The following is a 26,335-nucleotide window of genomic DNA, read 5'->3' on the forward strand; positions in this document are numbered from 1 at the left end:
AAAATAACAAGAAGCAGCATAAGGAGTGTCAAAGCAAATGCAAGGCGCAGATAAAGAAGGCCAAGAGGGATTATGAAAAAAAGATAGCATTAGAGGCAAAAAAAAACATAGTAAAAATTTTTTCGGTATATTAAAAGCAGGAAGCCGGCAAAAGAATCGGTTGGGCCGCTGGATGACTGAGGGGTAAACGGGGCGATCAAGGAAGACAAAGACGTAGCGGAGAGACTGAATTAATTCTTTGCTTCGGTCTTCACCGAGGAAGATTTGGGTGGGATACCGGTGTCGGAAATGGTATTTCAAGCGGAAGAGTCGGCGAAACTTACTGACTTCACGGTAAACCTGGAGGACATAATGGGGGCAGTTCAGCAAACTGAAGAGTAGCAAATCTCCTGGACCGGATGGTATTCATCCTAGAGTACTGATAGAACTGAAAAATGAGCTTGCGGAGCTACTGCTAGTGATATGCAACTTATCCTTAAAATCGAGCGTGGTACCGGAAGACTGGAGGGTGGCCAATGTAACGCTGATTTTTTAAAAAGGCTCCAGGGGAGATCCGGAAAATTATAGACCGGTGAGTCTGACGTCAGTGCCGGGGGAAATGGTAGAGGCTATTATTAAAAACAAAATTACAGAGCACATCCGAGGACATGGATTACTGAGACCGAGTCAGCACGGCTTTTGTGTGGGGAAATCTTGCCTGACCAATTTACTTCAATTCTTTGAAGGAGTAAACAAACATGTGGACAAAGGGGAACCGGTTGATATTGTGTGTCTGGATTTTCAAAAAGCGTTTGACAAGGTACCTCATGAAAGGCTACAGAGGAAATTGGAGGGTCATGGGATAGGAGGAAATGTCCTATTGTGGATTAAAAACTGGTTGAAGGATAGGAAACAGAGAGTGGGGTTAAATGGTCAGTATTCACAATGGAGAAAGGGTAGTTAGTGGGGTTCCTCAGGGGTCTGTGCTAGGACCGCTGCTTTTTAATATATTTATAAATGATTTAGAGATGGGAGTAACTAGAGAGGTAATTAAATTTGCTGATGACACAAAGTTATTCAAAGTTGTTAAATCGCGACAGGATTGTGAAAAATTACAAGAGGACCTTACGAGACTGGGAGACTGGGCGGCTAAATGGCAGATGACGTTTAATGTGAGCAAGTGCAAGGTGATGCATGTGGGAAAAAAAACTCGAATTATAGCTACGTCATGCAAGGTTCCACGTTAGGAGTTACAGACCAAGAAAGGGATCTGGGTGTCGTCGTCGATAATACCCTGAAACCTTCTGCTCAGTGTGCTGCTGCGACTAGGAAAGCGAATAGAATGTTGGGTATTATTAGGAAAGGTATGGAAAACAGGTGTGAGGATGTTATAATGCCGTTGTATCGCTCCATGGTGCGACCGCACCTTGAGTATTGTGTTCAATTCTGGTCGCCGCATCTCAAGAAAGATATAGTAGAATTGGAAAAGGTGCAGCGAAGGGCGACTAAAATGATAGCGGGAATGGGACGACTTCCCTATGAAGAAAGATTAAGGAGGCTAGGGCTATTCAGCTTGGAGAAGAGATGGCTGAGGGGAGACATGATAGAGGTATATAAAATAATGAGTGGAGTGGAACAGGTGGATGTGAAGCGTCTGTTCACGCTTTCCAAAAATACTAGGACTAGGGGGCATGCGATGAAACTACAGTGTAGTAAATTTAAAACAAATTGGAGAAAATCTTTCTTCACCCAACGCATAATTAAACTCTGGAATTCGTTGCCGGAAAACATGGTGAAAGTGGTTAGCTTGTCAGAGTTTAAAAAGGGGTTAGTTTCCTAAAGGACAAGTCCATAAACCGCTACTAAATGGACTTGGGAAAAATCCACAATTCCAGGAATAACATGTATAGAATGTTTGTACGTTTGGGAAGCTTGCCAGGTGCCCTTGGCCTGGATTGGCCGCTGTCGTGGACAAGATGCTGGGCTTGATGGACCCTTGGTCTTTTCCCAGTATGGCATTACTTATGTACTTATGACTTGGGGTAGTTTAAAACAAAGCCTAGTAATTCAAGCGCCCGAACAGTCATCTGCATGGACTCCCGAGCACTGTCCTCTGAGGTGCTCTTCACCAGCCAATTGTTGAGATATGGGAACACATGGACTCCCAGTCTGCGTAGTGATGATGCAACTACTGCTAAACACTTGGTGAAGACCCTGGGAGCTGACACGAGGCCAAAAGGCAACACATGGTAGTGAAAGTGATGTGTTCCCAGCCAAAATCAAAGATACTACTGGTGGGCAGGAAGCTTTGGGATACGTGTATGTGCATCCTTTAAGTCCAGATAGCATAACCAATCATTCTTCTGAATCATTGGGAGAAGGGCGTCCAGGGAAATCATCCTGAACTTTTCTCAGACTATATTTGTTCAGGGCCCTTAGGTCTAGGATGGGACACATCTCCCCTGTCTTCTTCTGCACAAGGAAGTAACTGCACAAGGAAAACTTTACCTTGGGAGCTGTGAGCTACGCTGGGCATTTTCAGAATTGGTTTGATTGGTAACTGAGATTACCTGTGTCCTAAAATCTTTCTGATAAAACCCTTGACTCTTATATCTCATCTAACAAAAAAAGCAAACCGAAAAAACCTGTCCTTTCACTTGTTGAGGGTCTGTCCTCTCTAAACCTTTCTATCCTATTGCCTATAACTTACAATTGTTGTTGCATTGTGATTTCATAATTTTATGCTGGTAGTTTCTTATTTGAACTGTGTTGAACTTCTGTGCCAGTGATTTCATATTTTTATGCCGCAATTGTCTTAAAGGTGCTCTACTAGAACTGTGTTTTCTACCTGTGCCAAGCGACTTAATCCAATTAACTTGGTTAAACAAAATTTGGTGACTCTGGTTCTGGTGTCTCAAAGTTGTGTTTATTAGAATTAGGTTTTGAATCTTCAGTGCCAGAGACCTAATTACATCAATTTGGTTACATAGCACCTAGTGACTCACACCTTGGAAGGAGGGGCAATTTATGTACAACTGTGTAGAGGAAAAAAAAACAGAACTTCACTTTACCTTGGGAGCTGTGAGCTACGCTGGGCATTTTCAGAATTGGTTTGATTGATAACTGAGGTTACCTGTGTCCTAGTCCCACCCTCCCTCCCCTCTCCCATCCTCCTCTAGCTGAACTCCGTTTATATAGGGCAGTCAAGGGACAAGTATCTTCATTACACTATAATTGGTCAATCTTATACCTTGTTACCCCTATCATAGGTGAATCACATCAATATGTCCTTTATTCAATGCAATACATGTTATGCTTTAATCCTAAGGCAAACTATCTGGAGTCTTAGCGCTTGTCCTATCTGTCTCCAATTATCAGCTTTGAAAGATGAGATCAACAAATTAAAGAAAGAATTGGCTTCAACTAAAAAAGCATCCAGGATTACTCAATTCCCTGCCAATTTACCACCACCACTGCCACAGAGAATGCAACAACAGAGGAATAGATGGGGTCACAGTAGACTCAGGTAGACTAAGATCTGTGATTGTCACGCTTCTAGCGGTACTTCTAGGTTTAGTGAGCCCTTGGGCCACTGCCGAGGAGCTGCAGCAGCAGGAGAATCACCTGAACACAGGACAGACAGAACAGACCTCCCGGCACCCCGGGTCGGAACTCTCCAGCAAAGACTGCCGCTGAGGCAGCGCAGGCAGGCACCAACTGCACCGGCAATAGCCCAAAACTTCACCTGCACTTAACCACCGTTCCTCTGGGGTTGAGCCCCAGAGTGCAGGCGGTCGGCAGGACTTACCGGGCAGGGCAGGAAAGCAGAACTGCAGGGACCAGCAGGATAAAGGCTCCAGGAACCCAGCTGGAGCAGAGCAGGCCGCCGGTAGCAGAGCAAGCCAGGAGACAAGCCTGGTCTGGGCAGGCAGCAGTCAGAAGAGTAGGTCAGAAGACAAGCCGGGTCTGGGCAGGCAGCAGTCAGTAGAATAAGTCAGCAAACAAGCAGGGTCAAAACCTAAAACAGGAAAAACTCAGCAGCACTGCAAATGACTTCCACCAAAGGAAACTCCTCTGAGGACCTCTGTTGCAAGGCAACTAGGAACCTTTCCAGGTGGTTAATAAAGGCAGCCCACAAGGGAGTTCACCAGGTACGGATACTGCTTAGTTCCAAAAAACTCCCAAAACAATCTGGAGGGCTGGAAGATCCGGACCAGACCACCATATCTTCTGGAACATGGGAAACGGTAAACCATCAATTCGCAGCATTCCCCGGGTCTAACTCCCGGGGCCCGAGGTGATTGCAAGCCAGGAACCTGGACACAACCGTGACAGTGACACAGAAGCTCTCACCTTCCCAACCTTTGTCCCTGTCATTCTTTTGCTGTGCTGCATCATTATGTACAGACCAAATTCTGAAAGTGATCCAAGAAGAGAGTGAGGCTTCGAATATTGATGATGTAATTCACATGGGGACAAATGGCCTGGCCAACAATAGCAAATTTACAACACAGAGAGCATTCCAGAAGCTTGGGGAGGGACTGAAATCTTTGGTTCGGACTGTGGCTTTTTCTGAAGTAATTCCCACGTGGGGGAAGGGAGAAGAAAGACTACGCAAAACAGTGGAGTTCAATAAGTGGCTTGAATCTTGGTGTAAAGAAGGTTTTAGTCACAAAGGGGGGGTGGGGTAATACGTGGAAAAATAACAGGCTGTACTGTAATGATGGGCTACATCTTTCGGTGATGGGAAAAAGGATCCTTGGGGAGAAATTCAGACAGTATGTTTCTAGACATTAAAAATAGAAGGCGGGGGTGACAAAAGGAAACAAGGGAATTCGGAAAGTCACCCCCAGAATAAACTTGATGGCAGAGGGAAAGGTCATCTAAATACAGAAAACCACCTAAATTCTCTACGCAGATGGAAAGCAATGAGCACAAATGCTCGTAGTCTAGGTAAAAAGATTCAATACTTGCAAGCCCTGATATTTGAAGAAAACTTGGCTATTGTTGCTATTACAGAGACGTGGTTCAATGATTCCCATGAATGGGATGTGACTATACCGGGCTATAATCTTTTTAGAAAGGATAGAGAGGGTCGAAGGGGTGGAGGAGTGGCGCTGTATGTTAGAGACAATATCAGAGCGGCTGAAATGCGGGGCACCTGGGGAAAGGAAGCAGCTTTATGGATCGTCCTGGAAAGAGGATGGAACCTGTATCCACACAGGGGTTATGTACAGACCTCCAACACAAATAGAGAAGCTAGACAAGGATCTGATAGAGGATATTCAAAAGATTGGTATGAAAAGGAAGAAGCTACTTTTGGGAGATTTCAACTTGTCTGATGTGGATTGGAATGTCCCATCTGCAGAATCGGAAAGAAGTAGGGAGATTGTAGACGCCTGTCAAAGTGCCTTGCTCAGACAAATGGTGACGGAACCCACGAGGGAAGGGTCGATGCTGGATCTAGTGCTCACGAATGGAGGAAGCGTTTCAAAATATCTGGGTGGGTGCCCACCTATGTAATAGTGATCATCACACAATATGGTTTGATATAAGGGCAAAGGCGGAGTGTGAACGCACAAAACTAAAAGTACTGGATTTCAGACGTACTGATTTTTATAAAATGGGGGAATACCTGAAAAAGGAGCTGTTTGAAGTGGGAAGGCATAGGAGAAGTGGAACAGTGGTCAAAGCTGAAGGCTGCTATAAATAACGCGACTGATCTTTACGCGAGGAAAGTAAACAAAACCAAGAGAAATAGAAGCTTTGTTCAAGAAATACAAAAGAACGCAACGAGAGGATCACGGAAAAGATTATCGGATTAAACTCGAAGAAGCGAAGAGGGAAATACGGCTAGAGAAAGCTCGAGTGGAAGATAAAAAGGCTAAAGATGTAGAGAGAGGTGACAAGACCTTTTTCAGATATATTGGAGAAAGGACAAAAGATAGGAATGGAATTGCGAGAATGAAAGATAATGAGAATGGTTATGTTGAAATTGAGGAGGATAAAGCGAATGTGCTAAATAATTACTTCTCTTCGGTGTTCACGGAAGAAAATCCTGGTGAAGGACCGCAGTTGGCTGCTGAAGGAATATTTGGGAATGGAGTAGATACTGCGCCCTTTACGGAAGAAAGAGTTTATAAACAGCTGGAGAATCTGAAGGTGGACAAAGCTATGGGGCCAGATGGGATTACATCCCAGGATACTCAGGGAGCTCAGGGAGGTTCTGGCGGGACCTCTTAAAGATTTATTTAATAGATGTTTAGAGATGGGAGAGGTTCCGCGAGATTGGAGACAAGCGGATGTGGTCCCTCTTCACAAAAGTGGACACAGGGAACAAGTGGGAAACTATAGACAGGTAAGTCTCACGACGGTGGTAGGAAAAATAATGGAGTCACTGCTGAAAGAAAGGATAGTTAACTTTCTAGAAAACAACAGGTTACAGGACCTGAGGCAACATGGCTTTACCAAAGGAAAATCCTGCCAAACGAATCTCATTGAGTTCTTTGACTGGGTGACAAAAGAAATGGATGAAGGCCGTGCACTAGATGTAATTTACTTGGATTTCAGCAAAGCCTTTGATACGGTCCCCCACAGAAGACTCGTGAATAAGTTGAAAGGGCTGAACTTAGGACTGAAAGTGGTGAACTGGATAGAAAACTGGTTGACCGACAGGTGGTAGAGGGTGGTGGTAAATGGAATCCACTCGGAGGAAAGGATGGTGAGCAGTGGGGTTCCTCAGGGGTCGGTGCTGGGGCCCATTTTGTTTAATATATTTGTGAGAGATATTGATGAAGGGTTGGAAGGAAAGGTTTGCCTTTTTGCATATGACACGAAGATAGCCAATAGAGTAGAAACGATGAAAAGGGATCTCCAAAAGTTAGAAGAATGGTCGAGGGTCTGGCAGTAAAAATTTAATAGCAAACAGTACTCCTGTTCAATATAAATTACAAAATCTTTATTAGTGAAGATAATTCAGTGCATTAAAAAACTACTAAATAACATCCCTGCAACTTACTCGCATTACCATCCACACCACACTTATACCCTGATCACATATGCAAATCCCACAGAGAGCATTAAACATAAACCCTGAATTGCAGTTTCTTCAGTCTCTATATATCATGAGAGCACATGCTCAATAAAGATCAGTCAGTTTGCCATAGATAATAATGGCATACAAAACTCAGTTCTTAGTAGTGGTAGTAGAGGGCTTAATCTGGAAATTGAATGGATTTGAAACTCTGGGCTAGATGAACTAAGCCTTAACGACCCTCTAACAACCCTTTAACGAAGGAAATTCCTAACCGTTGCATGCATTAAAGGCCTTTTTCCTATGAAGCAAGCAGCTAACGAAAACGGAATGCAAAGGAGAAACTACCATTGAAATGTGGACAATTCGGAATGCACTAACCATACCGACGATTGCAACGAATCATTTACTGTCAGAAATTTTACATGCGCTCAGACCTGTCATTAACACCTGAGCTATCATCTCCCCGCTGCCCCCTGCACCATAAAAATCCAAGCCAGCATGTTTAAAAAGAAAAGTGAGATACAAACACGTGGCTCTCCACTTTCCCCTGCATCATTACAAAACAAAACATACTGCTTCTCCCTGCAGCTTAAAAATCCTGTCTCTCCCCTTCTCCCACAGCTTTGAAAATTAACACGCTCTGCTAGCCCCTGAAGCCAATTTTCTCAGTACTGTAAACAAGCTGCAAAGAGGTCTTTTGTTACAAAAGGGGATTTACGAGGGTCGTTCTTTTTAGTTATCTTCAACTACTAGATCAGACAGCTAAAAGGCTTGCAGGTCGGGATCCCCCCCTCGCACGCCCCAGTCTGACGTAAGCAACCTACGTAGGTTTAATACGTTTGTGGCTGCTCTGCGCATGCTTAAGGGACAAATTAACGACGGGGATTACGAACGCTTGATACATTGTACTTTTCAATACTGCACCGAACATTTCTGAGCTGTTTGTTTTGTGCATTCTTCGTTGTTTCAAATTCGTTAAGCACTTTTACGATTTAGATTTTTTAACGTTTGGTTATTTATTTTATTTATTTATTTACGGTTCATTTCTACCCCATATTTTCCGACAAATGCAGACACAATGTGGCTTCCATGAATTACAAAAGTTAAGAGATACAGCACATGAATTTAGCAGTAGAATAAGGATAAAACGTTAACAGCAATTAGGATGATTAAACAGCAGAGTCACTAATGGAATACACTTGTTCACAAAGGTACGTTTTCAGCAGCTTCTTGAAAAGAGGGTGGTCAGCTTGCAACTTTAGGTACAGGGGAAGAGCGTTCCAGGTCTTCGGGCTGGAGTAGGGGAAAGTGGAAGCAAAAAGAAGCTTGTATTTAACACCCCGGCAAGATGGATAATGGAGTTGTAAAAAGGTGCGTGCTGTAGTGATGGCATTTCTAGATGGGAAATCTATTAGAGGAATCATATATTCCGGAGCTAAGCCATAGATTATTTTATGTGTCAAAGTACAGATCTTGAATGCAATTCGTTCTCTCACAGGTAGCCAGTGTAGGTTCCTCTCTTCACCTGAGAATTTGTTGGATACAAAGATCAGCGATATCTACTTCCACTACTAAGAACTGGGTTTTGAATGCCATTATTATCTATGGCTAACTGACTGGTCTTCATTGAGCCTGCGCTCTGATGATATATAGAGACTGAAGAAACTGCAATTCAGGGTTGATGCATCTAGCCCTCTGTTCCTTTAAGTTAAGGGCGTTTTCCTTTCACTGTTTGGTATTTAGCCTGTCGTTCTTTGTTGCGGTTTATGAGCTGGAAGGTTTGGAGGCGGGGCTGGGATTCCTTGCCTGGACGTTGGTCTCATTGGTGAGTAGCTGTTACAATGTATATTTATATGTATTGCATTTATTTGAAGAGCGATTGTTAGTTATGCTATTTTGTTGATATGTTATAGGCTATAAGGGGTGGTTCCCCCTGAGGAAGAGCTACGATATGCGGTCTCGCATTGGGGAACTCTGGAGTATACCAACAGTGTGGGTTTAATTAATCTATCCCTGGACGCCTCCCACTTGCCTGAAACACTTCATGGCTGCCTTTAAATTAAAGGTTTGACTGTGTGTAGGATCACAGAGGATTTATGTGACTTTGCAATCCCCAGTGTTTCTCTGTGTGTTTTTTTTATCATAGGAACAAGAACAGTGGTTTTACATTGTTTGCAGTGAGGATTTTGTTCCTCTCTTCACCTGAGAATTTGTTGGATACAAAGATCAGCGATATCTACTACCACTACTAAGAACTGGGTTTTGAATGCCATTATTATCTATGGCTAACTGACTGATCTTCATTGAGCCTGCGCTCTGATGATATATAGAGACTGAAGAAACTGCAATTCAGGGTTTATGTTTAATGCTCTCTGTGGGATTTGCATATGTGATCAGGGTATAAGTGTGGTGTGGATGGTAATGCGAGTGAGTTGCAGGGATGTTATTTAGTAGTTTTTTAATGCACTGATTTATCTTCACTAATAAAGATTTTGTAATTTATATTGAACAGGAGTACTGTTTGCTATTAATGTTTTAGGTACTTCCTATTGTATGCATATCCCCTATTAGGACTATTTTATCTGTGATTAGGGGCATAGCTTTTGCTAACTGGGAGTCTAAGGCGGGGCTTTCCAGGGATCGTATCTCCGAGCTTCTAGGTGGCGTTCACCTGTTCTCGGATGTCCAGTCAGAATGGGCCAGTGATTGGGATGAGGTGTATCAGGTGCATAAAGCCCTGATACGAGCGGAGTTGCATTCGGCAGCGTTAATAGAATATTGTCATGTGCAGAGCATTCCTCGCGGTCTGCGCATGAACAAGGAACCTCGGTTCCTTGGAAATGAGCAATACGTTGCCAAATGGAACTCCGTTATAACACAATGTTCGCTTGATCTTATGTTGATTACAATCGATGCACTGCAGGAAGAAATTACGGGATACAGAGAAGACCTTCAGTCTAAACAGGATAGTATTAAGAGCGTTCAGGATGCTGGGTTATATCAGAAACAACTTGATGAGCATAATCAAAAAGTGGAGCAATACCGGCTTGAACAAAGGGCTCTGAAAATATCCAAGTACACACGAGACGAATATGATTATACGAAAGGATACGTCTACGGTTGGATGGACAGGAGAAATAGGGGTCGTAAAGGGTGCCCTAAAAGTAGACGTGTTCACTTCAAAATGTCTTCTAGTGACTCTTCTGGCGAAGATGAAGCTGCTAAGGGCAGAAATAATAAATGTGGTACCATTGCCTATATGCAGGCACCTGGGGCGGGTGGTTCTTTATCTAACTCTTTATCGTTCTTTTTTACGCCTGCCCGAACAGCTACAAGAAATGCAAGAGACTCCTGCCGAACCCAGGCAAGAGGTAACAAAGGCGGGAGGGAAATTACGGAAGGGAATCAAGAAAACAACATAATTAATATTTCCGGGGCCGTTTTGAGCCCTGGGCAAAGGGAGATCCTGGGTAAAGGCCTCTCCTTTGTCCCTTCTAATTCTTACGACGCTTTCTCCACCCGTAGGGGCTTGTTTCGGTTCTTTAGGGACTTGAGACTACGCCTGTTTTTTTGGTAATTCTTCAGATAAGAGCACTGATGAGATACATCTTCCAAGGTCTGGTGTCAGATCCAGATGGGTCCCCCCGGGCCCGATTGATGCTTCCATCTTAGCATTTCAGAGATTGGTTCTCTCTGATTTGGAACGGGTGGAACAAAAACATTTCCCTTATGTTACCTCTGAACATCGGCAGGGGATACAGGAACTAGCCAATAATAATCAGATTTTGATCACACGGGCCAACAAAGGGGGGTTCTACAGTCATAATGGACAGACAGAAGTATGACGTTGAGGCTTTACGTCAACTTCAGCAAATAGAGCACTATAGGCTTATAGAAAGTGATCCAACTACATCATTGCAACAGCATATTAAGACCTTAGTGCATGCTGCTGTGGTTGAGGGTATGTTTACCACTAAAGAACAACGATTTTTATGTTATTCTAACCCTATGTCACGCTGATGAGGAAAAGTGAGCCCTTGGGCCACTGCCGAGGAGCGGCAGGCAAATCACCCAAACAGGAGGCAAGGCAGACCACAGACAGACGGGCATAGGCCGGACTGGAGCAGCTGGACTGGAACAGAAGCACTAAGCAAAAGCAGGAGAATAGTCCATGAAACAAGCAGAGTCTTACTGGAAAGCAAAGCAGAAGGGAAACCAGGAACCCAACAGAGTCTATAGGCTGACGGCAATCAGTAGTAACCCAAGAATCAAGCAGGGACTTGGGCAGGCCGCAGACAGAAGAAAAAAACCAGGAAACAAGCAGAGTCTTGGGCAGACAGCAGACAGTAGAATAAACCAGGAAACAAGCAGAGTCTTGGGCAGGCCGCAGACAATAGAATAAACCAGGAAACCAGCAGAGTCTTGGGCAGGCAGCAGACAATAGAATAAACCAGGAAACCAGCAGAGTCTTGGGCAGGCAGCAGACAATAGAATAAACCAGGAAACCAGCAGAGTCTTGGGCAGGCAGCAGACAGTAGAATAAACCAGGAAACCAGCAGAGTCTTGGGCAGACAGCAGACAGTAGAATAAACCAGGAAACCAGCAGAGTCTTGGGCAGGCAGCAGACAGTAGAATAAACCAGGAAACCAGCAGAGTCTTGGGCAGGCAGCAGACAGTAGAATAAACCAGGAAACCAGCAGAGTCTTGGGCAGGCAGCAGACAGTAGAATAAACCAGGAAACCAGCAGGGTCAAAGGTAGGCGGCAATCAGTAGAATAATCCAGGAAAACAGCAGAGTCTTACCGGCAGGCAGCAAAGCAGAATAAACCAGGAAACCATCAGGGTCAAAGGCAGGCAAAGCAAGCTTTCAGGGCAGGAACCACAACAGACCAACAAGGACAAGAACACAACTGAAGACCTCTGTTGCCAAGGCCAAGCCTGAAAGTTCCCAGGTGCTTAATAAAGGCAACATTACAAGGGAGTTCACCAGGTAAGGGTGTGCTAAGTTCCAAACATCCCAAGACAGTCTGGAAGGCTGGAAGATCCGGACCGGACCGGCAAGACTTCTGGACCATGGGAAACAGCAAACAGACAGTCCATCGCAGCCACCAGGTCTAAACACCAGGAGGCGAGATGCATGAGAGCATGAAACATGGGCACAATCGTGACACCCTAGGACCCCTTATATATATTTTTTGCCTAAAGTCCATAAGTCTGTTGAGAACCCGCCTGGTCGTCCTATTGTGTCTACATGTGATTCAGTGTTGGAGCCCGTTACTAAGTACTTGGAAATGTTTCTGAGCCTTTTTGTTAGCCGAGCGGAGTCTTATGTACGTGATTCCAGTCACTTTATACAGATCCTGGACTCTCTGAATTTGACGGGGAGGTCAGAGGAGGAGGGGAGATATGATAGAAGTGTATAAAATAATGAGTGGAATGGATCGGGTGGATGTGAAGCGACTGTTCACGCTATCCAAAAATACTAGGACTAGAGGGCATGAGTTGAAGCTACAGTGTGGTAAATTTAAAACGAATCGGAGAAAATTTTTCTTCACCCAACGTGTAATTAGACTCTGGAATTCGTTGCCGGAGAACGTGGTACGGGCGGTTAGCTTGACGGAGTTTAAAAAGGGGTTAGATAGATTCCTAAAGGACAAGTCCATAGACCGCTATTAAATGGACTTGGAAAAATTCCGCATTTTTAGGTATAACTTGTCTGGAATGTTTTTACGTTTGGGGAGCGTGCCAGGTGCCCTTGACCTGGATTGGCCACTGTCGGTGACAGGATGCTGGGCTAGATGGACCTTTGGTCTTTCCCAGTATGGCACTACTTATGTACTTATGTACTTATCTCCTTATGGTTGGACTGGATGTGGTCTCTCTGAATACCTGTATACCACAACGCCAGGTGAATACAACTAGCATGTGAATATTTCATTAAATCTGCGATCTCAGATGCTAAGGTGTCAGTTTTGTGCCAATTGTTAACGCTGGTTATTTGTCACAATTATTTTCAGTTTCTGGATAAATTCTACATTCAAGTTAGTGGGGTCGCTATGGGGGCCACGGTTGCTCCCTCTCTGGCCTGTATCTACATGACACAATTTGAAAATAACTTTGTATACGCTTCCCCTTGGTGTGATCATATTGTCTTATGGAAAAGATATATTGACAATGTGATCCTGTTTTGGGACGGGCCAGAGAGTGAGTTATGTCGTTCATTGCAGACCTCAATTTTCCTGATCCTCACATTCAGTTTACTGCCAGGGTAGATAAAAAGATGATTGCGTTCCTTGATATTAATATTGTCAAGTCCGATAATGGGGGTTTTCAGACTACAATCTTTAGGAAGCCGACCGACAGGAACACCCTTTTGCACTATTCTAGTCATCATCATGTAGCATTGAGAAAGGGTGTTCCTGTGGGTCAGTTCCTTAGGCTGCGTCGACTTTGTTCTTCTGTCTTAGAATTCAAAACCCGGGCAAGAAACGTGGGTCAGATTTATAGAAAGGGGTTATCCGTTAAAGGTGGTCAGAAAGGCGTATAAAAGAGCTTTATATGCGCAGAGAGAGTGGTTATTCTTGCCTAGACAAGTTATGCAAGGGAGGGCTTTGGCATGTATACTTCCCTTGTCTCACCGGGCTTCAAAAATTGGACAACCACGTTCTGTCATTTCATTCTGAATTCAGGAACGCCCTAAAATTGCGTACAGTAGACAGGCTAACCTCGGTGAATTGTAGAAACGCCCTTTTTCAGATAAGAGTGCTGGTCAGCATTCCCCTTGTGGGAAATGTGTTTACTGTAAGCATTCTATCCCCACTAGTTGGGTCACTATCCCACATACTACAAAAAGATTCTATCTGCATAGCAACACCACTTGTAATAGTGAAAGGGTTGTATATTGTATTATATGCCCTTGCCCCTTATATTACATCGGGCGTACTAAGCGACGTTTAAAGCAGAGGCTTGCAGAGCATGTTAGTAATAATCTTAGAATCTGTAAAAAGGATGTTCCTCTAGTAGCTCATTGGGCTTCATGTAAACACACTTTAGAAGATTTGAAATGTGTTGTGCTAGTACAGCTGCCCACCCCTGAGGGGGAAGGTGGGGATATCACTGCTCGGTTGTTGGCTATTGAGCAGCGTTATATTTTTCAGTGGGATACTGTGACCCCTAGAGGGTTTAATCTGGAAACTGAATGGATTTGAGACTCTGTTCCTTTAAGTTAAGGGCGTTTCCTTTTCACTGTTTGGTATTTAGCCTGTCATTCTTTGTTGCAGTTTATGAGCTGGAAGCTTGGAGGCGGGGCTAGGATTCCCTGCCTGGACGTTGGTCCCATTGGTGAGTAGCTGTTACAATGTATATTTATATGTATTGTATTTATTTGAAGAGCGATTGTTAGTTATGCTATTTTGTTGATATGTTATAGGCTATAAGGGGTGGTTCCCCCTGAGGAAGAGCTACGAAATGCGGTCTCGCATTGGGGAACTTTGGAGTATACCAACGGTGTGGGTTTAATTAATCTATCCCTGGAAGCCTCCCACTTGCCTGAAACACTTCATGGCTGCCTTTAAATTAAAGGTTTGACTGTGTGTAGGATCACAGAGGATTTATGTGACTTTGCAATCCCCTGTGTTTCAAGTCAGAAACACATAGCCATGAGAGTCTGCACTGGAGGAAAGGCATGTGATGATCGTCATTAGTATATCCTTCCTGCTGTTTTTTCAAGAACTCATTATTCTATCAAGAACCTAGCATTTCAAGGTTCATGTGAATAAAGCGAATGATACATACCTGTAGCAGGTGTTCTCCGAGGACAGCAGGCTGATTGTTCTCACGATTGGGTTGAAGTTCACGGCAGCCCCCACCAACCGGAACAAAACTTAGCGGGCGGTCCCGCACGCAGGGTACGCCCACCGCGCATGCGCGGCCGTCTTCCAGCCCGTGCGCGACCGTTCCCGCTCAGTTGAATGACAAGCAAAATGAGTAAAAACGCAACTCCAAAGGGGAGGAGGGAGGGTAGGTGAGAACAATCAGCCTGCTGTCCTCGGAGAACACCTGCTACAGGTATGTATCATTCGCTTTCTCCGAGGACAAGCAGGCTGCTTGTTCTCACGACTGGGGTATCCCTAGCTCTCAGGCTCACTCAAAACAAGAACACAGGTCAATTGAACCTCGCAACGGCGAGGGCATAACAGAAACTGACCTACGAAGAACAACTAACTGAAAGTGCAGCCTGACCAGAATAAATTCGGGTCCTGGAGGGTGGAGTTGGATTCAAACCCCAAACAGATTCTGCAGCACCGACTGCCCGAACCGACTGTCGCGTCGGGTATCCTGCTGGAGGCAGTAATGTGATGTGAATGTGTGGACAGATGACCACGTCGCAGCCTTGCAAATCTCTTCAATAGTGGCTGACTTCAAGTGAGCCACCGACGCTGCCATGGCTCTGACACTATGAGCCGTGACATGACCCTCAAGAGTCAGCCCAGCCTGGGCGTAAGTGAAGGAAATGCAATCTGCTAGCCAATTTGAGATGGTGCGTTTCCCGACAGCGACCCCTTTCCTATTGGGGTCGAAAGAAATAAACAATTGGGCGGACTGTCTATGGGGCTGTGTCCGCTCCAGATAGAAGGCCAACGCTCGCTTGCAGTCCAATGTGTGCAACTGACGTTCAGCAGGGCGGGTATGCGGTCTGGGAAAGAATGTTGGCAAGACAATTGACTGGTTAAGATGGAACTCCGACACCACCTTTGGCAGGAACTTAGGGTGAGTGCGGAGTACTACTCTGTTATGATGAAATTTAGTATACGGAGCATGAGCTACCAGGGCTTGAAGCTCACTGACCCTACGAGCTGAAGTAACTGCCACCAAGAAAATGACCTTCCAGGTCAAGTACTTCAGATGGCAGGAATTCAGTGGCTCAAAAGGAGGTTTCATCAGCTGGGTGAGGACGATGTTGAGATCCCATGACACTGCAGGAGGCTTGACAGGGGGCTTTGACAAAAGCAAGCCTCTCATGAATCGAACGACTAAAGGCTCTCCAGAGATGGCTTTACCCTCTACACGATGATGGTAAGCACTAATCGCACTAAGGTGATTCCTTACTGAGTTGGTCTTGAGGCCAGACTCTGATAAGTGCAGAAGGTATTCAAGCAGGTTCTGTGCAGGACAAGAACGAGGTTCTAGGGCCTTGCTCTCACACCAAACGACAAACCTCCTCCACTTGAAAAAGTAACTCTTTTTAGTGGAATCCTTTCTAGAGGCAAGCAAGACATGGGAGACACCCTCAGACAGACCCAACGAAGCGAAGTCTACGCCCTCAACATCCAGGCCGTGAGAGCCAGAGACTGAAGGTTGGGGTGCAGAAGCGCTCCATCGTTCTGCGAAATGAGAGTCGGAAAACACTCCAATCTCCACGGTTCTTCGGAGGACAACTCCAGAAGAAGAGGGAACCAGATCTGACGGGGCCAAAAAGGCGCTATCAGAATCATGGTGCCGTGGTCTTGCTTGAGCTTCAGTAAGGTCTTCCCCACCAAAGGTATGGGAGGATAAGCATACAGGAGGCCGGTCCCCCAATGGAGGAGAAAGGCATCCGACGCTAGTCTGCCGTGTGCCTGTAGTCTGGAACAGAACAGAGGCAGCTTGTGGTTGGTCTGAGAGGCGAAAAGGTCCACCGAGGGAGTGCCCCACTCTCGGAAGATCTTGCGTACCACTCTGGAATGGAGCGACCACTCGTGCGGTTGCATGACTCTGCTCAGTCTGTCGGCCAGACTGTTGTTTACACCTGCCAGGTATGTGGCTTGGAGAAGCATGCCGAACTGGCAAGCCCAACGCCTTCCTGACACAGGGGGCGAGATCCGGTGCCCCCTTGCTTGTTGATGTAATACATTGCAACCTGATTGTCTGTCCGAATTTGGATAATTTGACAGAACAGCCGATCTCTGAAAGCCTTCAGTGCGTTCCAGACCGCTCGGAGCTCCAGGAGGTTGATCTGAAGATCTTTTTCCTGGAGGGACCACAGACCCTGGGTGTGAAGCCCATCGACATGAGCTCCCCACCCCAGGCGAGATGCATCCGTCGTTAGCACTTTCGTGGGCTGTGGAATTTGGAATGGGCGTCCCAGGGTCAAATTGGTCCGAATGGTCCACCAGTGCAGTGAAGTGCAGCAACTGATGGAGAGGCGGATGACATCTTCTAGATTCCTGGTGGCCTGGCACCACTGGGAAGCTAGGGTCCATTGAGCAGATCTCATGTGAAGACGAGCCATGGGAGTCACATGAACTGTAGAGGCCATATGACCTAGGAGTCTCAACATCTGCCGAGCTGTGACCTGCTGAGACGCTCTGGTCTGGGAAGTGAGGGACAGGAGGTTGTGGGCCCTCGCTTCGGGAAGAAAGGCCTGAGCCGTCTGAGAATTCAGCAGAGCTCCTATGAATTCCAGAGATTGGACTGGCTGGAGATGGGACTTTGGGTAATTTATCACAAACCCCAGCAGCTCCAGGAGGTGAATAGTGCACTGCATGGACCGGAGAGCTCCTGCCTCCGAGGTGTTCTTGACCAGCCAATCGTCGAGATATGGGAACACGTGCACTCCCAGCTTGCGTAGATACGCCGCGACCACCACGAGGCACTTCGTGAACACCCGTGGGGCAGAGACGAGCCCAAAGGGCAGCACACAATACTGAAAGTGCCGTGTGCCCAGGCGGAATCTGAGATACTGTCTGTGAGCTGGCAGTATCGGGATGTGAGTGTATGCGTCCTTTAAATCCAGGGAACATAGCCAATCGTTTTTCTGAATCATTGGTAGAAGAGTGCCCAAGGAAAGCATCCTGAACTTCTCTTTGACCAGGTATTTGTTCAGGCCTCTCAGGTCTAGGATGGGGCGCATCCCCCCTGTTTTCTTTTCCACAAGGAAGTACCTGGAATAGAATCCCTGCCCTTCCTGCCCGGGTGGCACGGGCTCGACCGCATTGGCGCTGAGAAGGGCGGAGAGTTCCTCTGCAAGTACCTGCTTGTGCTGGGAGCTGAAGGATTGGGCTCCCGGAGGACAATTTGGTGGAGGGGAAACCAAATTCAGGGCGTATCCGCACCGCACTATTTGGAGAACCCACTGGTCGGAGGTTATTAGAGGCCACCTTTGGTGAAAAAGTTTTAACCTCCCCCCGTCTGGCAGATCGTCCGGCACGGACACTTTGATGGCGGCTATGTTCCCATGGATCCAGTCAAAAACCCGTCCCCGGTTTTTGCTGTGGAGGCGCCGGGGGCTGCTTAGGCGCACGCTGTTGACGGGAACGAGCGCGCTGGGACTGTCCCTGTGCCTGAGGAGGCCTTCGGGCCGGCTGGCTGTACCTACGCTTGTTGTAGGCGTAGGGCGCAGCCTGCCCGGCCCAAGAAAAACGTCCACCTGCTGAGGTGGATGCTGAAGGCGCCCGGTGGGAGAGTTTGTCGAGGGCGGTTTCCCGCTGATGTAGTTGGTCCACCAACTGCTCGACTTTCTCACCAAAAATATTATCCCCCCGGCAAGGGACATCGGCCAGCCTCTGCTGGGTGCGGTTGTCCAGGTCAGAGGCATGCAGCCATGAGAGCCTGCGCATCACTATACCTTGGGCCGCAGCACAAGATGCCACATCACAGGTGTCATATATACCCCTGGACAGGAACTTTCTGCACGCCTTCAGCTGCCTGACCACCTCCTGAAAAGGCCTGAACTGCTCCGGGGGGAGCTTGTCGACCAGGTCCGCCAGTTGCTTCACATTATTCCGCATGTGTATGCTCGTGTAGAGCTGGTAGGACTGGATGCGGGTCACGAGCATTGAAGATTGGTAGGCCTTCCTCCCAAACGAGTCCAGAGTGCGAGACTCCCGCCCCGGGGGCGCCGAGGCGGTATCCCTCGAACTCCGTGCCCTCTTGAGAGCAGAGTCCACGACCGCCGAGTCATGAGGAAATTGAGGCCGCATCAACTCTGGGTCTGAGTGGATCCTGTATTGGGACTCCGCTTTCTTGGGGATGGTGGGATTAGATAAAGGTCTCAACCAGTTCCGAAGCAGTGTCTCTTTGAGGACATTGTGCAACGGTACCGTGGAGGACTCTCTAGGTGGTGATGGATAGTCGAGGACCTCGAGCATCTCAGTCCTCGGCTCATCCACAGAGACCACAGGGAAGGGAATGCAAATCGACATGTCCCTGACGAAGGAGGCAAAGGAGAGGCTCTCAGGTGGCGAGAGCTTTCTCTCTGGTGAAGGAGTGGGGTCGGAGGGAAGGCCCACAGACTCCTCTGAGGAGAAATATCTGGGGTCCTCCTCCTCCCCCCACGAGGCCTCTTCCTCGGTGTCGGACATGAGCTCCTGTAGCTCAGACCTCAACTGGGCCCGGCTCGACTTCGAGGCACCGAGTCCTCGGTGGCGGCATCGTGCGGTGGACTCCCGCACCGGCGGGGATGAAGCTCCCTCCATCGACGTCGACAGGGACTCCACCCGCGTGGCGGTCGAGACCAGCGGCGCAAGCGGCGTCGGCGTCGAAGGCCTCGGCACCGGGCTAGAGCACGCAAGCACCCCCGGCGCCGGCACAGTCTGGCGCATCACCCCTTCCAGGATCCCCGGAAGGATGGCTCGGAGGCACTCGTCCAGGCCCGCTGTCGGGATAGGCGAGGGGGCCGGTAGAGGTGTCGGTGCCGGAAGCTGTTCGGGTCCAGGAGACGGCACCGAAGTGCTGGCGCCCTGACGTAACGATACCTCTACCACAGAGGGGGACCGCTCCTCCCGGCGCTGCCGCTTCCTCGGCGTCGAATCGTCTCTGGAGCCGGGAGCCACATGCGCCGTGGGCGACCGATGACGGTGCTTTTTTGTCTTTTTCTGATGCCCGTCATCGGCGCTCGGCGGTAGTGAAGAGGAGGAGGTAGATCCCCCTCGGCCTTGAGGGATCGGGTCCGACAGGGTTCGGTCCCGAGGGCCCTGGGTAGAGGGAGTAACCGGGGCCGATTGCCCACGCGGCCGCTCACCCCTGCCGTCTCCGGAAGACCGGCGGGCCGACGGGACCTGTGCTCCTGGGGTCGGTGCCGTCGGTGCCGATTTCGCGGACATCGGTACCGGTACCGAAGATCCAGCCGTCGATACCGATGCCGTCGACTTCGAGGGGCCGGCGCAAGTTCCAAAAAGACGGTCCCGTAGAACTTGCCTCGCCACCTGTGTCCGTTTCCGTAAACCGAGACACAAGGTGTACGTCTTGGTATCGTGCTCCGGCCCGAGGCACTGGAGGCACCAAGCGTGAGTGTCGGTCTGCGAGATATGCCGGCCGCACCGACCACACTTCTTAAATCCTCTCAGGACCTTCGAAGACATCGACGGAAAAATCACGTCGGCGAAGTCAAAGTCGTCGATGGTGGCGGTAAAATTCACACCTCGAAAAATAAATCGACCGCGCGGCCAGAAGGCCGCAATGAGACGCCCCCGCTAAAAAGACGAGGGAAAACAAAGTTCTTCTCGGTTTTTTTTTTTTTTAAACAAAAAATAAAACGGAGAAGCGACGAAGAAAAAAACAACGAAGAAAAATCTCGCGGCAAAAGTGCGATCCGGTTTCCGGGGCTGACAGAGAGAGAGACGAACGCGGCTCTCTCCAGCACGGAAAAGAAAAGACTGAGCGGGAACGGTCGCGCACGGGCGGGAAGACGGCCGCGCATGCGCGGTGGGCGTACCCTGCGTGTGGGACCGCCCGCAAAGTTTTGTTCCGGTTGGTGGGGGCTGCCGTGGACGTCAACCCAGTCGTGAGAACAAGCAGCCTGCTTGTCCTCGGAGAACATTTATTACGACGAATGATATCTCTGAGATTTTTGCCCCTGACGCAGCCCTTCTTGGGCGAAACACGGCCTGTGTCGGGCAATAAGTCTGGTGTTTGACATCATCAACAAACTTTTGAACATTCTTCTGTTTTGTATCTGCTGTTTTGTTGCCACATCAAAAGTGTCATAAGTGCCCCTGTCCAAGAACTTGCGACACGCCTTCTGCTGCTTGACCACGTGGTGAAAAGGCTTGGCCTGCTCAGGAGGGAGCATAGCGACCAAATCTGACAGCTGTCTCACCGAGTTTCGCAAGTAAACGCTCGTGAAGAGCTGGAATGACTGAATACGGGAGATCAGAATTGAGGCCTAATACATCTTCCTCCCAAAAGAATCCAGGGTCCTAGCTTCTCTGCCTGGGGGAGCCGAGGCATAGTCCCTAGTACTCCTGGCTCTTTTGAGAGCAGATTCCACCACCATAGAGTCGTGAGGCAACTGAGTCATTACAAAACCAGGCTCACCGTGAATCTGATACTGGGTGTCAATCTTCTTGGGATCAACAGGGACCGACAGAGGGGACGCCCAGTTCCTCACAATGACTGCCTTGAGTACCTTCTGGAGAGGAGCCGTCACAGCCTCTTTAGGATATGTATAGCCCAGGACCTTGAGCATCTTGGCCCTGGGCTCAACCTCCACGTCTAAAGGAAATGGAATGGCATCAGTCATTCCCTTCACAAAAGATGGGAAAGAAAGTCTCTGCCAGAGAGCCTGTCTTCTCTCAGGTGGTGGGGAAGACTCAGAAGGAATTCCATTAAGAATCGTCCGAGGAAAAGTATCTGGGATCCTCCTCCGATTCCCATGAGCACTCCTCCTCGGTGCTGGATAAAATCTCCCTAAGAGATGTTTCTTTACCGAGCTCTTCTCTATGCCGAGGAGCCATGTCCTCGAGAGCCTGGCTCCCGCTTTCACTCCGGCAAAACTTCCTCCATCGACATCGAGGGGGTACTGGCCTGGGTGGCAGTCGACACCGAGGCCGGAAGCAGCGCTGGAATCAGAGGTCGCACTATAGACGGAGGGCCAGGCGGGGCCACAGCAGGAGGTATGGCAAGCGCAAGCACCCCCAACATCAAAGCACATCGCCACTTGAGGCCATCCAGCAGCTCAGGGAGCAAGGCCCGGATGCGCTCATCGAGAGAGTCAACATCGAGAAAAGCTGGGGTGTTGGCTGAGGCACAGGTTGCAGAACCGCTGGGGCCGATATGGGAGCAGGACCTCGACTGCTTGGAGACAATTGTATCAGCACCTCCTGTATGGAGAGAGAGCAGTCCTCCAAGTGCCGACGCTTCTCAGGTGCCAAATCCCTCACTGCCCCGGAGCTCCCAGCACCGTGTATCGAGGGTGACCAATGACAGTGCTTCTTGGCCTTTGCCCAAAGCATGTCACCCATACTCCTCGGTGCCAACAAGGACGAAATTGAATCCTCCTGCCACCTTGGGGTCAGGTCCGACAATGGACGGACCCAAGGGGGCCTGCATAGCAGGAAGCCTTGAGATAGGTGGAGACCCATTAGATGCCTCACTGCTCCCAGCGTCCTGAGGTCTCGAAGCAGCCACGCTTACTGATGCTCCCAATGCTGGTGTGACACTCTACATTGATTCCGACGCCTCCAACCTCGATGCTGATGCCAATGTCAAGGAACCAGATTTTTGTTCCAAAACTCTTCTCGAGATGAGCCTCCCGGGAAACCTGGGTCCTGTTTTTCATACGAAGACAGAGAACACAGTTAGCAGGGCTGTGGTCGGGCCCAAGACACTGCAGACACCAAGAATGGGTATCCTTTCCCGAAATAATCCGGTTGCACCGGGTACAACGCTTGAAGCCACTGGGAATCTTCATGGGCATGGACGGGAAGACCTCACCAGCCAAATCAAACAACTTGATGATGTCTGAAAAAAAAGGCAAAGGCAAGAAAAAAAAAAGGGAGTACCTGACCAGAGTCAGGGCTAAAAAGCAGCCCATAATGAAAAATTTAAAAACTTACACGTGGGCAAAACTAGACTAATAGAATAAGGGTTTGGGGGGGGGGGGGGGGGGGGGGGGATTTAAAGAGAAACAAAGCTGAAATAAAAAGAAAAAAGAAAGGCCGAAGGCACTCAAAAACAGCTCTTTACCGGACGTGTGAAGAAAAACCAAAAAGTGCAGCTTCTCTTCACACAGAAAAAAGAAACAGAGAGCTGCATTCTCGCGGCGGGCGGGAAGGCACTCGTGCATGTGCAGTGGAGCGTGGCTCCTGCTTCACGAAGCTGTTTTTTATTTTGGCATAAATGCTGGACCCGGGTGATGCAGATTGGTGTCTACCCATGTGTGAGAATATGTAAGCCTGCTTGTCCTTGGAGAAAAAATAGAGTTCCACTTTTGACTCATCTGTCCATAGAACACTATCCCAAAAAGCTTAGGGATCATCCACGGTGTGTTATTGCAAATATGAGATGAGCATTGATGCATGGATAACAATGATTTCTGCCTTCTTACTCTCCCATGAATCCCATTTTTGCCAACTCTTATTGTGGATTCATGCACACCAACCTTGGATGAGGCTAGAGAGGTCTGCAATTCTTTGGATGTTCTTCTGGGATGTTTTGTGACTTCCCATTGAGTTGTCACAGAACCCTTGGATTATTTGGCAGGCTAGTTACTTCCGGAAGATTCACCACTGGTCTAAGTCTTCTATTTAGAGGTAATGGTTCTCCCTGTGGTTTGGTGGAGTCCAAGGACTTAGAAATGGCTTTTTAACCCTTTCCAGGCACATCTTTCAACAAAGATTTCCTAATTTCTTCTGAAATTACCTTTGATCATGGTATAGTGTTCTTGTGATTATCTCACTCTCGTGATGTTGATATGGTGAGGTTTTGATTCAACAGGGCTGGCTGCAATCAATCCTGCTGTGTTCAATCAGCTAAATCTAATTATCAATTAAATTTGGTCAACTGTTTTGAGTAAGAGAGTGAGTTACTTTTTCTCACGTGTGATATAGGTTTTGGACAACTTTGTTCCTTAAATAATATAATAAGGTAAAAATTGTATGTGCTTACTCAGTTTTTTCCCCTAACATTGCATTTTATTTAATTATTAGAAAATATTCCATGTGACATATATGAAATAGGGGGAAATGAGGAGGGGGCAAAAAATTGTCCACATCACTGTAGATGCCTGTGGCAACAAGGGTGTCTTCTGTAACTCGGGAGGGGATGACACATTTTCCCCTTGAACTTCCCCCCAAAAAACAAACACCTAAGGCACAGGTTTCCAACAATCGGCCCTCACCCAGTTGGTGTTTCAGCAGGCAATGTATGCAAATAAATCTCATGCATATTCATTGGGAAAATCCTGAAAACCTGACTGGGAGATGGCTAATGGAGACCCCTGACCTAGGGGACACTGGAAGGAAATATAGACCAGACCTCTCCTCAAAACACCATATTGGCTTTTCCAGTTAACTAGCAGCTTGTCTGCTTTTTCCATGTCTCGTTATATATTTAATTTCTTAAACTTTAGTCACCAAAAAATTAACAGCTTGCTGATGATGCTGTGAGTAGAATGACAAGAAATGTGTCATTAGTTTTCACTGTTTTCATGTACCTGAAAGTATAACAAGAAACAGATGCAACCCAAAAATGTTTCCATAAATCAGTTAACCTCACAAGATAATCATTTTCAAATCTCAATTAGCAAGAAATCAGATTAAGGAAAAATCACAGTATGGGCTCCTAATTATATGTAAAAAGACGTGTTCAAATATCTGTACCTGGAACTGAAAACATACCAGTAATGTTTGTCCCTGGGATATGAAGAAGTGACCCGATCCAACTACATTAAGTGTAAGTAAACCAGATTTTTCATCCGACTCCAAAACCTACAGAAAATTTAGAAAAGGAGATGCGGGTTTGAAATGAGAGAGTCCACATTTCAAAATACTTGATGAATAATCTAATTGTCCAGCCCCCTTACTCATTTTGATAAAGTATGCCATTCTCCTCATATTTGCAGTAAGGAGAAATTAGGTCTTACCTGCTAATTTGCTTTCCTTTAGTCCCTCCGGACCAGTCTAGTAACTGACTCGTGGGTTATGTACTCCTTCCTTCCAGCAGGTGGAGACTGAGAATTCTGAATCTCTAGAGCCCATAAGAGTACTACACAACTAGCCATAGATTCAGTAAACAAGTAAAGCAGAAGAAGAATAAAGTATAAACACGTCTTCCACTTTGCCACTGGGAATGTCAGCAGCCAAACCATTCCGAGCAAGATAGCAACACCTCCGTGCCGAACTGCTCAATGGAAAATTCCTTGTCATAATAAACTTAGTATTACTTAATTTTAAAATACAAACTACAAAACAGCTCTTAGTGGAAACCAAAAACTAAAAACCATATGCCACAACTAACTCCTATATACACTGATGATTTATCTGGAAGGGATCTGGACCGGTCTGGAGGGACTAAAGGAAAGCAAATTAGCAGGTAAGACCTAATTTCTCCTTGCTTAGCGTCCCTCTGGACTGGTCCAGTAACTGACTAGTGGGAAGTAACAAAGCAGTACAATTTAAGGGAGGGACCCTAGCAAACCTGCCGTGAGAACCCTTGCCCCGAAAACCGCTTCCTGATGGCACTGGACATCCAATCTGTAATGCTTCGAAAAAGAATGCAAAGAAGACCAAGTAGCCGCCTTACAAATCTCTAACGGAGGGACCAAACAACGTTCGGCCCAAGAGGTCGCCTGCCCTCTAGTAGAATGAGCCTTGATTCTCCACAGAACCTGTTTACCAGAAATAATGTACGCAGACTGAATCATCTCCTTCAACCACCTAGACAGAGTTGGTTTAGAAGCTGCTAGACCTTTACGGGAACCCCTAATAAGAACAAATGATCTGAACGTCTGAAATGCTCTGACACTTTCAAATAATGTCTAAGAACTCGTCTAACATCGAGAAACCGCAATCTGCGTTCAGCTTCCGAACCCAAGGACAAACCTAAGACTGGCAAAACCAGAGACTGAGAAAGATGAAATTGAGAGACCACTTTAGGAAGAAATGAAGGAACAGGCGGCAACGCAACACACTCCTTTGAAAACTCCAAAAACGGCGATCTACACGAAAGAGCCTGCAACTCCAATACCCGTCAGGCCGAAGCAATGGTCACCAAAAACAGAGTCTTAAGTGTTAAATCCTTAAGAGAACAAACCAACGGGCTCAAACGGAGGCCTAGTAAGAGCTGACAAGACCAAATTAAGATCCCAAGCCGGAAACAACACTCTCGAAGGTGGCCGCAGAAGACCAACTCCTTTCAAAAAACGAGACACATCAGGAAGGCACGCCAAAGATTTGCCCTGTACACGCCCTCGAAAACACGATAAGGCCGCCACTTGAACCTTTAGGGAAGCCAGGGCCAAACCTTTATCAAAACCATGCTGTAAAAAAATCCAACATCTGCGGGACCGAAGCACATAAAGGACAAATATCTCGATCCACACACCAGGCTTCAAATATTCGCC

General features: G+C 47.3%; 1 protein-coding gene across 1 annotated transcript in view; it reads right to left on the minus strand.

The window, feature by feature from the left end:
• REC114 (REC114 meiotic recombination protein) overlaps positions 1-26,335 on the minus strand; it is a 183,357-nt gene that overhangs the window by 106,824 nt on the left and 50,198 nt on the right. The window contains exon 2 of the mRNA XM_030191478.1: positions 24,612-24,701. Within this exon, the coding sequence (XP_030047338.1) occupies positions 24,612-24,701 (90 nt within the window). The remainder of the gene's footprint in view (positions 1-24,611; positions 24,702-26,335) is intronic.

The sequence above is a fragment of the Microcaecilia unicolor genome, chromosome 1, assembly GCF_901765095.1.
Source record: "Microcaecilia unicolor chromosome 1, aMicUni1.1, whole genome shotgun sequence".
Classification (NCBI taxonomy): domain Eukaryota; kingdom Metazoa; phylum Chordata; class Amphibia; order Gymnophiona; family Siphonopidae; genus Microcaecilia; species Microcaecilia unicolor.